General features: G+C 38.3%; 1 protein-coding gene across 1 annotated transcript in view; it reads right to left on the reverse strand.

The window, feature by feature from the left end:
- The window catches only part of mgat3b (beta-1,4-mannosyl-glycoprotein 4-beta-N-acetylglucosaminyltransferase b), a 63502-nt gene that overhangs the window by 2764 nt on the left and 45519 nt on the right, over positions 1–15219 (reverse strand). The window contains exons 3-4 of the mRNA XM_062436396.1: positions 2436–2901; positions 41–708 (exon numbers count right to left, since the gene is read on the reverse strand). Coding sequence (XP_062292380.1) covers positions 41–708; positions 2436–2900 — 1133 coding nt within the window. The 5' untranslated portion in view covers position 2901. The remainder of the gene's footprint in view (positions 1–40; positions 709–2435; positions 2902–15219) is intronic.

The raw sequence follows: 15219 nt of genomic DNA on the forward strand, positions 1-15219 counted from the left end.
CTTACATCTCCGCATGGTAATCCAGAAGATGGTATCTTACCTCAGAGTCCGTCTCTCTCCATAGGCAGTAAAGTTGGATTCACAAACAAGGAACAGATCGACGGCTTGGGAGAGCTCATGAAAGCGTACGTGCAGCAGATCAAACTCGTGGTTAACATTGATGGCGTTGATCACTCTCCGTGGAGTCTCTCGTGGCGTCAGGCGCTCCTTGGTGGGCAGATTGGAGTGGTAAACCATTGTGGGAACCCCACAGTAAGGTCCGTGCCATCCCGGCCGACAAACACATTTGACCAGCCGCTTACCATTGCCCCTAACCCTCGCTTTTGATTTTGGAGGAGTGGAGGGCTGCTGCTGGACCTGCAGAGGTTTCCGTTGCCCAGCAGCCCCGGCCCGACCACCTTCCACAGCTCCATTGGCCACAGCGCCCCCTGATTTCCCAGAGTACTCCTTTGGAGTCGCCACCTCAGTCCCCTGCCTGAAGCAGAGGGCTCCAGCTTTGGTTCGGACAAAGTACGGTGTTTTGTCATGTTGAAGCTGGTGAGTGCGAGTGTGGATGTCTCCCATGGATTCTACAGAGTCTGGTAATTGATCCTTGGCCACCCGATGGTCTTTTCTCACTAATAGGACCTCTGAGAGGTCTGGCCCAGCAGGCTGGTCTGGATTGCTGGGGTTCCTTGGCCTCAGATGGTCAGGTGGTTCAGCTCTCTCCTGAAAAGGAAGTTGAAGAAAAGACATTGAAAGTAAATAAATACCTGATATCTGTCCCTCTCATGGTCATTAATTAAATGAATTAGACACAAAGCAATATCTTGAAGTTGAGTTCCTTAAGAAGTGCACACCTGAGTGATATTAATACAAAAGGAGGGATGTGGTGACAATTTTGAAATCTACATGACATCTGAATGAATGAACTATACTACATGATAAAACAACCACTGCACTTTTTGAAGACTTTCAAAGGTTCATATAAAATGTAATAATGTAACAAGTTCAAATAAAGCTTGCAAGCAAATTGAAAGATGAGTTGATGATAGTACACAGTGAAAAAGCAACAGCTCAGTGTCTCTGTGGACTAGACAGATGAAGTCTTACAACTGAAGGAGATCCAAGATGGTGTTTTGTCAGATTGTAAACAAACTTATTTTCTCTGCAGATATTTTTGCTCTATATCTACGTCACACTACATCCTCCTTTGCTCAAGATGGAAAAATACTAATGATTGCTGCTGCTGCTGAAGGGCTTTGTCATTCGAACACTGACGCATGTTTGTGGACATTTGTTTAGACAAATGAAGCTCTTTGTTGACCATTAATAGGTTACTAGGAAACCCTCTCAGTGACATTAAACAAACTCATGGGAGCAGATGAAATTAGGGTTAGGGTTAGGGTTACATCTCACCATCTCACGTCACCATTGTTCCATTTTTAATCCTTGTTTACATTTCTCTCCCTTAACTTTAAAATGCGTACTGTGTGAAACTGCATTGTTGTTTCTATTAATTTTATTTCATCATAACTACAGTGAGGGTTGATATCAGTCTCACTGTTTACTGTTCACTCTCCTGCAACTGTATCAGAGCTGTGTTAAGTTAATGATATATGAATGATAACGCAATACAAATATTACCTAATGCTGCTGGCTCATATTTCAATTTTAAGGGTGTGACCAGTGATGGCCGACATTAATGTTGTAATGCATAGTTCCATTTAATAGGTTTTTTTTTTGTAAACAATTGTGACCAAGATATGTGTTTTACATTCACTTCTCTCTTGTGAACAAACTATAAAATGATGACACAGCTACAAAACATAACCTCGGCATTTCTGTACTTTTTGTCAGTTACTGGCTGACATAGTATATACAGATATCAATATGTCTGTAGGCAAGGCAGCTTTATTTACATAGTGCATTTCATACACAGGGATAACTCAATGTGATTTACATAAAAACAAAATATCATAATTTAACAGTAAGAATTGGGAGCATAAAAACATTTTAAAAAACCCAATAATATTAATAATAATAATAATAATAGTAATAATAATAATAATAATAATAATAATGTAATAAGATAATATTAGCTGATTTATTATGACAGTGATTGTTCTACAAAACATTTGTCATTTTCTGCATGTTTTGACTACAGATCATGAAGTTTTAAATATTGCAGGTAGTAAAAGAACAAAAAGTTGTACCAACAGTCAGCGGTAATGAAGAAAATCAACCAGGGCCGATATCTAGTTTTCTAGTATAGTATTATTTTTAAGTATTATAACAGAATTTAGTCAACACGGATATGACAGATATGACCATTTTTAGAAAGGTAGCACTAATGGCAGGGCTGTTGTATTGCAATGTATTACATTGTACAGGTTTTTCTATTTTTATGGCCACTCTGAGTATATAGGGTGATAACAGATGTTTAATTGTCTTACCTCATTTCGAGAATCTCCTCGCTGGTTCTCCTCCGGTTTCTCCCAAGGGTGAGGAGGTGCTGGCTCTTCCCTGAGCCTCAACTCCAGCCCTGCACTGCCAATGATTCCAGCACCGCCAGCCATGACACCCTCAATCCCCAAATCCATCCCTCCGCCCCCTCCTCCTCCTCCTCCTCCTCCTCCACCTCCCACAGCACCCACCACCCCTCTAGCTTTGGAGTCCGAGCGAAGGACAGGTAAAGGAGGTGCCTCTTCAGGGGAGGCGGGGCTGAGCGGGGTTGCGGAGGCACCCTTCTCCCTCCAGAAGAAGCCGGTGACCATGATGAAGGACTTGATGTTGGGATACGGGGCGGAGAGCTCACGCAGCAGGGAGACGTAGTGTAGGGCCTTGTAGTAATGGAGGAAGGAGATGACGCACAGGCCCACCGTGCACAGCAAGAACACCCTGTGCCGCCGCATTTTCATCCTGGAAAGAGATAGAGGGAAGGAGGGAGGGGGAGAAATGAAGAAACATCAGACTAATAACATCAAAAAACAATTTCCGTTTTGAAATAATGTCTTTATTCCCATCTGTACTTTACCCCTGTGGGTGAAACACAATTAACTTAAGAGTAATGTCCTCAAGGGTTGTTAAAAAAAGAAGGAAAAAGAAGAAGCCAAAAACAAAACAAAACAAAAATCAATCACCATGCTTGGGATTTGGTAAAAGCAACAATCTAACTAACAGAAGGAAGGTGAAAGCCTGAAGCGCTAGCAAATTAGGTCAAATACATTCACTGTTTCTCCACTGAGGCTCGTGTTTTCTCCTCTGGTTACAGGAAAGAAGCTGAAGTCTCAAACAAATCATCATCTAAAACACTAAAAAATAAGTTTCAACAATATAGTCTGGCTACATAACTCATGCTGAATATCAGACATGACTTCATTTTTATCATGTAGCTAAATATTAGAGATAATTAGAGAACCATGGAAAGTAAAAAAAATAAACTTAATGCTAAACACGTATAATGTTTACCATGTTCACCATCTTAATTTAGCGTATTAGCATGCTAATATATGCTAATTAGCGCTAAACACAAATTATATATAGCCGAGACTGATGGGAATGTTAACATACAACGAAATTTGCTGTCTCTCTTAAAAAAAGGAAAACTGTTGTACCACTTTCACTCTACTCAACCGTCCATTCACTCACATGCACATATATTAAAAGAAACAGTGGGTTGAATGAGTAAATAACTATTAAAACTGAATATAAAATAGAATATAAAATAGTTTAAAGTGTTTATTCGTGGTTATTTCATATTAGTGTATTATGATTGCACTTGAGGTAAAATTGTTGTTTTGCAGGTATCGGTGACCAAGTATTGGACAAACATGAATTCTGACTTGAGGATGATAAGAGAGACTTGAGAATGTTCATGGATCACTGAAGTGATTACAATTCATCCTGAGGAGAACAGGACAGTCTGAACCCAATACTGACTGGATGACAATCTAGATGCAATAGTTGTCGAGGCATTTCACTGAAAACCACTTCCATCAACCCTCATTGAGGTACTAGAAGAAGAAGTTTCGGGAATCACCAAATTCATTAGGAATCATCTCCCTGGTACAATATTCATCGAGTAGTAGTTGAGATAATTCAGCCTGGGCTAAAGCGATGGACTGACCATTTGATAGACTGACATTGCTATCAATACAGCTTTGATGCTCACATAGCTGGCTTAAAATTACAAATGTACTCCTTAATGAGTGTTCAATAGGCTATTATAAAGAGACATATACAAGGCGACTAATTTAATCGTGTGCATTCACCTTACATTTTCTCAGTTACAATAAAAAACAATTGAAATGGAACATAAAAGTGAACTCAAACCATCTGAAAGGGTTTTGGCTCATGAGTGGGATTTCCTCTTTTCACCAGGCACAGGCAGTAAGGTCAAGAAACGGGGACACTCAGTGCTTACGCTGCAAGATTTATTTCTGCTACTCTAATCCATCTTCAAAAAAATGTTGGACATCTGAACACATTAAGCATACAATGTGCAGGGGAATAATAATAAAAAAAACACTGAGGTAAGGAGAAAAAAAAAGAAGCTAACTCTGCCAGTGAGTTCCCAGCAATGCATCGCATGAATCTGAAGTAGCTTGTTCAGCACTGCCCCCCCAACCCCCCTGAGGGTCTTAACTACTGGATATGAAGAGAAAGGCGTAGAGGGGAAAGATGAGTGTAAAGAAGGGCAGGGGAGGAGAGAAGAGGCGGTTGGGAGGAAGTATGGCGAGATGTGGTCCAGTGAAGGGAGGAGAGGAATGAATGAGGCATGAGTGGGAGACGAGAGGAATGAACATGAAGGGAGCAGAGATGAAAAGAGGAGTGGGGAGAGAGAGAGAGAGAGAGATAGAGAGAGAGAGAGAGAGAGAGAGAGAGATAGAGAGAGAGAGAGAGAGAGAGAGAGAGAGAGAGAGAGAGAGAGAGAGAGAGAGAGAGAGAGAGAGAGAGAGAGAGAGAGAGAGAGAGAGAGAGAGAGAGAATCCTCCATGAGAATACATGAATGTGCAGTGTTAACGAGACAACCACAGGTTCATATTAACAGCTTAACACAAGTCAGATCTGTAAGTGTGAGCACTACTTCAAGCAAATCTATCATTTATCATATCGGTGATGATATGATACTTGATTCTTGATACCAATACCAAAAATATTTGTATGTATTTTTTGCTTCCTGACTTTGAGGAACAATACTTACAAAACAAGCTTTGCAAGTTTGCACACATATTACACAACTCTGCCCCCATAAAAGATGACAGACTGACAAAGGTATGAATTAATAAGTAGCTATAATCAATATTTCTATATTCACAATGGATCTCATCTCCACTGCTATGCACACGAGGGTTGCACATTATCGTCCAACTCTACTTTACTATTTCTCACCACTCTCATAGCAACATTTTCAGCTAAAAAAGGGAGCTGTTTTTAGTGTTGAAGCTCTAAAAACCTGCTGTACATCATGTGCCCAACACCAAACAGCAGGTGAACACAGTGGAACATTTACCAGCTAAAGAACAAGATTTTTTTTTTTCTCAGGTGGTAGAAGAGAGCAAAACCAGAGCTAAAGGTGGTTTGAAACTCCAAATGAATGCTAATGTTTCCCCTTATCTGCTGGATGCATGTAAGTAACTGTTTAACATCAGCTGGTTCACAGCTTGTTTCTGCTGGCCCTGAGATCAAATCAGGAAATATCTGATCGGTACTCGAAACCTTTAAGTTATTGACCGAAATAAATGGATACCAAGTAGTATCGAAACGTCTTCCGTCAAACGACACCTGTAATCGATCCTTTTAGCATCCAGAGCAAAACAGGACATTTTATGCAATTTAATGCTTCTATTCACATGATGGGTATCGGATAATGTACTCAGTTGGTATCGGTATCACTTTAAGGTCACTTAGATTGGTACTGGTATCGTAATTTTTACCCAGCCTTATATCTGATATATCTGACAGAGAATTATGCAAATTTTCATTTAATTCTCTGAGTTTGTTATTTAAATAAAAAAGCATGTTTGAAAAAAAAAAAACACTTCAAAATACAAATGTTGCCAGAGTTTAATAGCTTATAATTGCACAAGATAGCAAGACAGCGAATCGCTTGTTCATTGGCCTATATGATGGGAACTTGTTGAGACATCCACAGACAAGCCATACATGAATTGCACCATTGCACCATGAAGCAATCCATTGCACCATGAAGTAATGATTCATACTTGACAAATCTTTAGATTTCAGATTAAGATTTCTTTATTATTGTATTATTATAGCCCTAACCCATTTTTAATTATGCACTTTCATACATAAGAAAAAACGAAATATTGTTGCCCTTAAAAAAAAACAAATTAGTGTAAAAAAACAAAAAGAAAACATAGCAATCTAAAATGAATGAATGAATGAATGGGCCTGGATAAAAGTCATGATTTAAAATAGTCATAATTAAAGGATATCAACCATCAACCTCCTTTTTCTTTTTTTAACCTACATTAACATTGGAAAAAAAAGGTATCACTATAAACAGAAGATATAAACACTAATACTATTTCCAGGTCATGTCATGAGAAAAGCTCACATGCTTCCTTTGATTTAATCAGAAGAACGCAACCACATGGTGAGCGATGTGTTTTGAGATATGTTTTTCTTGTATAACCGGTCCGTCTCTTCACTGAGGGAGAGAGAGGGTATACTGCCTTTTTAAAACATAAATGAAGCATAACCAATTCCTTTGCTGCTAGGAACACAATCGTACATGAAAGGCAAGAAAGGAGACACTGAAGGATTTTAGAGGGAGGTGATGTTAACAGAAGGGAGAGAAGAAGTCAAAGGAGAGGAGGAGAGGAGGTTGAAGCTGCTGGTGTTTGGTGTATTGGTGAAGACACACACACACACACACACACACACACACACACACACACACACACACACACACACACACACACACACACACACACACACACACACACACACACACACACACACACACACACACACACACACACACACACACACACACATCTTGCTTCATCTGCCACATCCTCTCTTCAAGTCTCTCAATTCCCCCCACTATTATCTGTCATCTCCAATCCCACTTCCCGTTCACTCGCTCCCTCCTTCACTCCACTCTCCTCTGTCTCCCACACAGCTTGCCATAAAAGACAAAGAAGAGGAAATGAAGGATGAATAAAAGACTCTCTATCTCTTTCTATTTTTTTTTTTTTACCCTCCAACAATATGCAGACACATTGAAAAAAGAGTGACAGCGATGAAAGCTCTTTTACTTTTAAATAAATTTCACTCGTGCCTGCTCAGAGATGTTAAATATTTTGGTGGGAAACAGCAAATGGTGCAAAGATGCCGTTTTTTAAGAGACAAAAGCTAAATGAAATGTTAAAAGACAGGTCTGGTCTGTCTTAAAGCAACAGTCATGTGTGCATATGAATAATAAAAGAGGTTTTCTTCACTGTAATCATTCCTCCTGTTCCTCCTGCCTAATATAAATTCTCCTAAATACACTTTTAATGTAAGAGATGGGGGCTAAAATCCACAGTGTGTCCATACTGTCATTTTATGCAAAAATGCATTTAAACATTGATTTAAAGCTTATATGAGGCTTCAGCAGTCTGAGTTAGTCATATCAGATGGATATCTGCCATATTTACAGTCTTCTTAGCATAAAATTTCCTCTTTGTGTTTCCTTGTTCCTGTTGTGGATGAATAGCAACAAAAAGAGGGACTATGGCACTAAAAAGAAGTAAAGTTGAAAGGTATATACTTGATTTGGCTAACATGGACAGCAGATGATGCTTCACATTAGCTTCAGTCAAACTTTGAAATATTTGTTGTGGATTTTGCCCCCCATCACGGGGCATTATGAAAGGGTTTTTCTAACATGTGAACACAATGACTGTGATTGTTTATTTGGTACCTCGCCTTTTTACTGTTTTGTCCAACCTTATATAATTGTTCAGCTCAAGCATTGGAAGAATGAAGTCTTGACAGGTAAAGGTGCTCTACCAGTTTTCCAGAGTCAAAGTGACACGATTAACATATGATGATTAGTGTTTTGCTTTGTTTGTTTTTTAATTAGTGCACAATAGTTTGATGTGTAACATGTGATTGTTGAAATTGATTTTAAATATAGATAATTATTTTAGGTAACTAACTTATTTTCCATACATATCTGTATTAATATTTGTTCACTCTTTGCTTTGCTGTTGTTTTTACAACGGCTGTCAAATGTGATCATCTACATTTCGGCGGGTTCTTAATCTTTCGTCATGCTTATTGCTTTGAAAAGGAGGTGTGTGAGTCTATTGTTGCTCTTATTTTAGTATAAAGGTTACTTGATGAAGGCGTTCCCTCAACAGCTTAAGAAGTCACTCATTGGGAAAAAGTCAATATGTACAGGATATCTTGCAGAGTGGACATTTAATCCAACCTGAGTTAAAGCTGATCATTGTGAATGCTTTACAAAGGATCATTGGAAAATCCAGCTGTCCTTTCTTTAAACGCACGGTATGTTGTTTTACTCTCGTAGACTCTGGAATATCACTGTAAAAATAACTTTGGCACTTCACTTCATTTAGGCTGATTAATGTCTCATCTGCCAACACAGTTTTTATTAAAAAGTTGCTGTTCATAAAATACCTGTTATGTCATGTCATACTATCCCTTTATTGAACAGTTTGGTTGGCAAAAAAAAATCCTGCACAAATTAAGAACCAAGTGTTATAAAAAGGTAGTTTGAGTAATTTGTAAATGTGACTCAAACTACTTTTTTAAAACAATTCATAAGGAAATGCAGTGGTAGTCTGAGTAAAATTTGCTGATTAAGCATGAGTGAATTTTACTAATGGAAACATTAAACTGAATTATTTTTGGTATGTTGACTTTACTCAAAGTATCCTCTATTAAATTTACTGGTAGTTTCTGTGTGAAACCCTTGCCAAGCCAAGGTGTTTCTATGTAAAACTCACTTCTTTGTTTTTCAGTGTAAGTCACTGAGTAACTTTCAATTAATTACCCTAAAAAAATACTAAAATGTTGGTTTACTGTTGAAAAGTTTTTTGAATATAAGGAATAAATCACAGAAGCAGCAACAACTTATCCCCATAAGTTACCACAAAATCTACCAAATGACTTATCCCATCACCATGTATATTCAAAAGCACTTACAAACAGAGAGACCGCAGGCATTGTGTGCGATTGAGGGATGCCAAGGTACCTCTAAGCCAAGACATCACAGTAGAAATGATCCCAGTGTGCTCATGTCACCAGTGTTAGCCAGTGTACTGCTGTAAACCTCCTCTCTCTCCGCTTTGATGGTGCCTGTCAGGGTGGAGTTTTAAAAGTCACATTAACCAACAGTGACGTTACATTGGCTGTGGTAGCAGTTAAAACAGGTGATGCAAAGTATTGTCAACACTGACTTCTGTTTGCTCTGCTTTTTGTCTGGTTTCAAGTTTGCATGCTAACACATTTTTTTTTCTTTATTGCAACCCTGATAATAATCAGAGCACGTCAAACTTTAGATAATTATCAGGATATGTTCATTTTTAGAAACCTCCCCCATGCAGAGCCACAGAAGACTTTTAAATTGTTACACAACTTGTTTCACAAGCTAAGTAGTCTACCCACTACTCTTCATTCCTTCACCTTTCCTAATTTTCCCATTTTTCCAAAAATGCTGCTCTACCTCACTGACTCGTTCCTCTTGTAGGCCTACAGGCTGCTTTCACTGAGAATGCACCAAGCTAACTGCTAAGCTAGGCTAGGATAGTGGCTAATAAACAAAGAAGCAACAAAAGGCTAGTTATTTCATAAAGAAAACTAAAAATATGTAAACTACGCACAGAAAATAGCTCATTTAGTAAGATAAATGAAGAGGTTACAGCAGAATATATAGTTTAATGTGCTTATAAAAGATGTAACACAATGACTGGATTACAATTTAGCATTTTTCCCTCAGATTTCTACTTCTAAAACATTTGTGAGATGTAAAACCAGTGCATAATTTATATCTTTATTAATCTATTTGATCTTACCGTTGAACGTATGAATGTGCCAGAGCCTTATTAATTCACTTGTTCCCTTTTCTTTAGTTGTAACTCTTGGAAAGGAATTTGATGTGATAGTGATATCAGCTATGAGTTTTATTTACATTGTTTGATAAGTTACAAGGCACGCTAACACGCTAATGTTCTGTTAAGGCAGATAACGCATGTTTGCTAAGTTTAATGTCTACATCATGATGTTATTTAATATATTATTTTATCACAAAACATATTCTAAACTAAGCAATGTTTATATTTAATTAACTTGCTTGAGTTGTTATCAGGATACTCTTCAAAATTATATATTGTGATAACATTTAAAGTATTTTTCTTCTTCTTATTAGTATTATTATTTATTAAACATTCATTTCAGGCATAATATTGAATGTTCAGTTAATGTGGTTAAAAAGTGTTTTAACATTGACTATTTTGTTGAATGATATAATGTCACCACAAAACATCAAACCCTCATATAACAAATTCCTTTGTTGTTTTAAAGCTAACTGAATTATCGACCTCTCTCATGTCAGTGGACTCAAATTATTTGAGGTTTATTACCATGTATTGTTTATTTATAATGTTATTGCTCCTGTGTAGGGCTGCAGTTATCTTTATTATTCTTGATTAATCCCTAAAATGACAAAAAAAATTTAAGAAAAAAAAAATCAGTTTTACTCTTACATATGTTGTTTTTAGCATGTCTTATAAAAGCTTAAATGTATTTCTATGTGTATTTTTACAGAGCTATATATATATATATATAACTATAACTGTAACTGTTTTCACAGGTACTACACTATCATTACACACTACTTGTTGGTAGAAAGAAGATACTGGCCAATGCAGATAATAAAGTTCTGTCTGAAGCCATGCCCCCATCATAACACCTGCTTTAATCTTAGCATGTAATCAAAATTTACATTCCTTTTGGTGGTAGAAAGCACTTTAGGACAAAGTTATCTGTTGAAAGCCCTTTAAATGCTGCCAACCAATGGGCAACACTTAACAGCCATCTCTATGGCGATAAGCCACCCAATCAAAACTGGGCATGTGTTCCTGACTGGAATGCACTGAACTGAGGGAAGAGGATATTTTCAGAAAACTGCTTTTTTGTGTTTTTAATTCCAGCTGGGTTGAGTTCCTGTGTTTATACAACTGAAAGCTTTTATTTGTGGATAGTCTGATATCAGAGTGGGCGGAGAGTGGAGATATGGTTGATCTCCCCCTGCACTGGTGTTGTTTATTTTGTCAAACCGGTTTTACTTTTAGATTTCATCCCTAAACCCTATACCCTTACCTCGCCTCTAGAACTAAAACTCATCTCTCTCTCAACTCAGTCTCTGTGGGAATTGTTTAAAAACTTTTGGGAGTGCACTTGCCCCCCTGGAGAGTTAAGAAAAGCCCCGACCACACAGCCCAAACATTTGGTTTGGAGAGGCGGACGCCGATCCAAGTGATAAACAGTCACACACAGAGAGAAAGTACGTGCAGGGAGGAGGAATTCACCAAGTAAACTGCTCCTAACTCCATCAGTCTGGCTGTGAGAATGTGCCTGCACTGCCGCTGCTGACCTGTTTAACCAGTTTTACATTGAATTTGGTCTCTTAGAGCAAATATGGTATATAATTATCATCTCATTTGCATTTCACTTCACATTTCACGCTTCACATTACAAAACCAAAGCGTGTTTTGAGCTGTCAGTGTCGACAGAGCATCTCATTTCCTGTAAATTATCGTAATCAGTCTCCTCTTGAAACTGGAAACGTTTTGCAGTTTGAGTGCAGAAAATCAGGCTGGAGACCAAACAGCTTTTAAAGAATGATGGGTATTTTCAGTCAAAATCTGTAAAAAACAGACAATGAGCTTTGCAGTCCTAAAATTCTTTAAAAGGTAATAATTCCCCTGTAAACAATAATACTATATTTTTTACAAATAAAGTATAAAATTGACAAAATTAGAATAAATAAAAAAATATCCAATCAAAGAATAAATCTACATTAATGCCCGTTTTAGTTACTTGATAATTTTAAATACAGAATATTGACCAACATTCAATATTCAACCCTGCACTACAGCAAAAGTATACAACCAGAATATGTGTGTAGTTGTCTAAGCCTACACACACACACACACACACACACACACACACACACACACACACACACACACACACACACACACACACACACACACACACACACACACACACACACACACACACACACACACACACACACACACACACACACACACACACACACACACACAGCAAAACGCTTCAACACACACAATCTCACACTTGGTGGTTTAGCTTTACAAAATTTGCCTTGTCAGCAAAACAGCTTCATATATGGAATGATAAATGATGCACTGCCTCTCCAAAGTGCTAAAAGGCCTTTGTTTTATAAGGACTCAGGGCAGTAAAGCTCTGCTCAGTGTGTGTGTGTGTGTGTGTGTGTGTGTGTGTGTGTGTGTGTGTGTGTGTGTGTGTGTGTGTGTGTGTGTGTGTGTGTGTGTGTGTGTGTGTGTGTGTGTCGATGCTCTATAAGAAGAAAGCTGCCTCATCTAAATCCCCTTTTCTTCTCTTTCAGCACAAAGCAAACTCACAAACATCTCTCCACATGGGAAAGGCTTTTTTGGTATCGTCTCATCTGAACTACAAAGCGTCTCTCGGCTCATTCAGCACCACCCACAGCCTCTGACCAGTCTGTTGACCTCACCTAACAAGCACCCAGGGGGGATATCGAAACAAAACAAAGCATCTTGGCAGCAGCAGTTAGTGAGACCAACTTCCAACCAGACGTTCACAAGCTCCGCATAATCAGAGCGTCCTTAGTTAAGGCCCCGAACTTCTCTCTGGGGGACAAAAGGAACAAACCCTTAATTGCACTGTGAGCAACAAGGCGACTCGACCTGCTTAAACATCCATTAACCACCATGACCAGGCCATGCTAACTAATCATGTTAACTAATCCTAAAATACAGGACAGTAGGGGGAGTTCTCCACCTAATGTATATTTAAAATAAAAACCCACTGTCTTAATGTCAAAAAAAGACAATAGAAGACTATCAGTATACATGAGTCAACTTGGACACAAAAGGGTCGCATACATTCACATCCACACCTCGTAATCTCATATCCCTTTGCATGCTGCAGGTCAGAAACAGTATAGCACGGTCTGTAATGTAAAACCTACAGTATATAAAAGGTGATGGGGCCATGGTTTAACACAACCTTCATTATTCATCTCCTCCACCTGACCCTCAGGACAAAACACAGACAACATGTAATAAATTAAAAATAATGGTTGAAAAGCGGTGGCTATTTATGAAGCATCTAATCTTGAGAGATGCTTTTTGTTTGTCACTGAAGCACCAGTGATGCTAAGCGTTGTAACCAGATCATGAGGGAGAACTGAAAAGGTACATTTTCCAAACACATGAAGGCATCAAATAAACAAATTAAACTGTGCCTTATCTCTTTTGCCGTATCATTTTGAAGTTATTATGTTTCTTTATTATCTTGCAGCCATCATGTGCTTTAGGACCCTGTGATGGGCATTTTAAAAGGCACATTCACTATTTAGTTAACTGAATAAATAATGGAATAAACCACAATATAAATAATTTTCTAATGTGAATGAGCCAAACTAAAACCTAAAATCCCATTAACATTTTCATTCAGGCTTGGTTTTTTTCTTGAGTTAGGTTTTGTTTCAACTCCTCATCTGAAGCACTGCCATGAAATTGAAACTTACTGAATATGACAAAAAAAAACAACTTACTTTTCTTAATATAAAATCTTGAACATCAGGCGACAACTTCTTCATAAGATGGATGTGTTTCAGAATGAAAGGCTTCAGCCATAAAGTTTTATGAGGCTGATCCTTCCACTGCCAGAGTATAAAAGTAAATCTCTCACCATGCATCGCTGACCGCGGTTTCCCCTCTTGTTCCTGCTTTTAACACCTCCCCAGCTCACTATCTTATACTGTAGGTGGTTCCTCCATTAGCAAACAAGCATGCTACACTCTAAGGATTGTAAGCAGGTGACAATTTGCCTAGGGACTCACCAGCATCTCACCACCCACTCTGAGTAAATGTTCTGAACCTCCTCATTTAAATGCCCCCATTCCTTCACTCCTTCCCCCAAAAGTGTCAGATGCAAATGCACACAGACAAGTCACTGAGGAAACTCAGCTAAAGTTTCCATTCCTACCCTGTGTGTCAGTCTACAGTTATATCTGCATCTAGTGACAAAAGCCTCCATTGTGCAGTAGCTGGCTCTTCTGCTGTTACTCCTGTTGCACTGCGGCGAAATAAAGTTAAATTCCTTTACTGGTGCCATGTTACACCTTTGTCTATTTAGAATGCACAACTCTTAAAAAAAAAAAAAAAAAACCTGAATAATTTTCTAGGTTTCTGTAGAAACAATTCAAAAGTCATATTTTCCTTTCATTAAATCATACAATAGTTTTTTTGCTGTTCTGTATCTCCATTCAAAGTTAAGCTAAAGTTAGCAGCACAGGCTAATAAACAGTTCCCATGGGTGCATTTCCATAGCGTGGGAGGCAATAACCTCCAGTCCTTATCAGTAAAGGTGAAGAAGATAGCACCAACCATAAGCTGCAACTCTGGTCTCAAAACCAGTTCCAATGCAAATAAACAGGTGTTACGCCCATCTTACAATCTGTGATTACACCCAAAACTGCATTTGGGTGCTTGGTGTATGAGTTTCAGAGTTTGGAAGAATATTTTAATTTGAAGCTGTGACCGGGATATGTGTATTAAACACTGCATAAAACATGGCGTCCAATTAATGCCAATGAAAACTAGTGCATGTGGTCAAAAACGTTCTCTCGCTTCCATGCCCGTAATGCCAAAGCATTAATGTCTTTCTCTGGTCTCTGCTTGTCCGACTGCCATGGACGTCGCAGCCATTATTATAAATATTTTGTCTGTTTTTCAGAGCTTTATTTATTAAATCCGTTCTGCTTGTTTATTGAGAGAAAGTACAAATCAATAAAAACTCACATCCAGGTAGATTCTCACATACCAGGTAGGCTGAGTTAAGGTGGGTCACACACTCTCACAACAAGGTGTTCAGGAAATTGCTGACTTGCTGAAAATCAAGGCTTTGCATTTACTGTAACTAAATCTTTTGTTAGCCTGTCGC

This window comes from Scomber scombrus, chromosome 2, assembly GCF_963691925.1.
Source record: "Scomber scombrus chromosome 2, fScoSco1.1, whole genome shotgun sequence".
Taxonomy (NCBI): domain Eukaryota; kingdom Metazoa; phylum Chordata; class Actinopteri; order Scombriformes; family Scombridae; genus Scomber; species Scomber scombrus.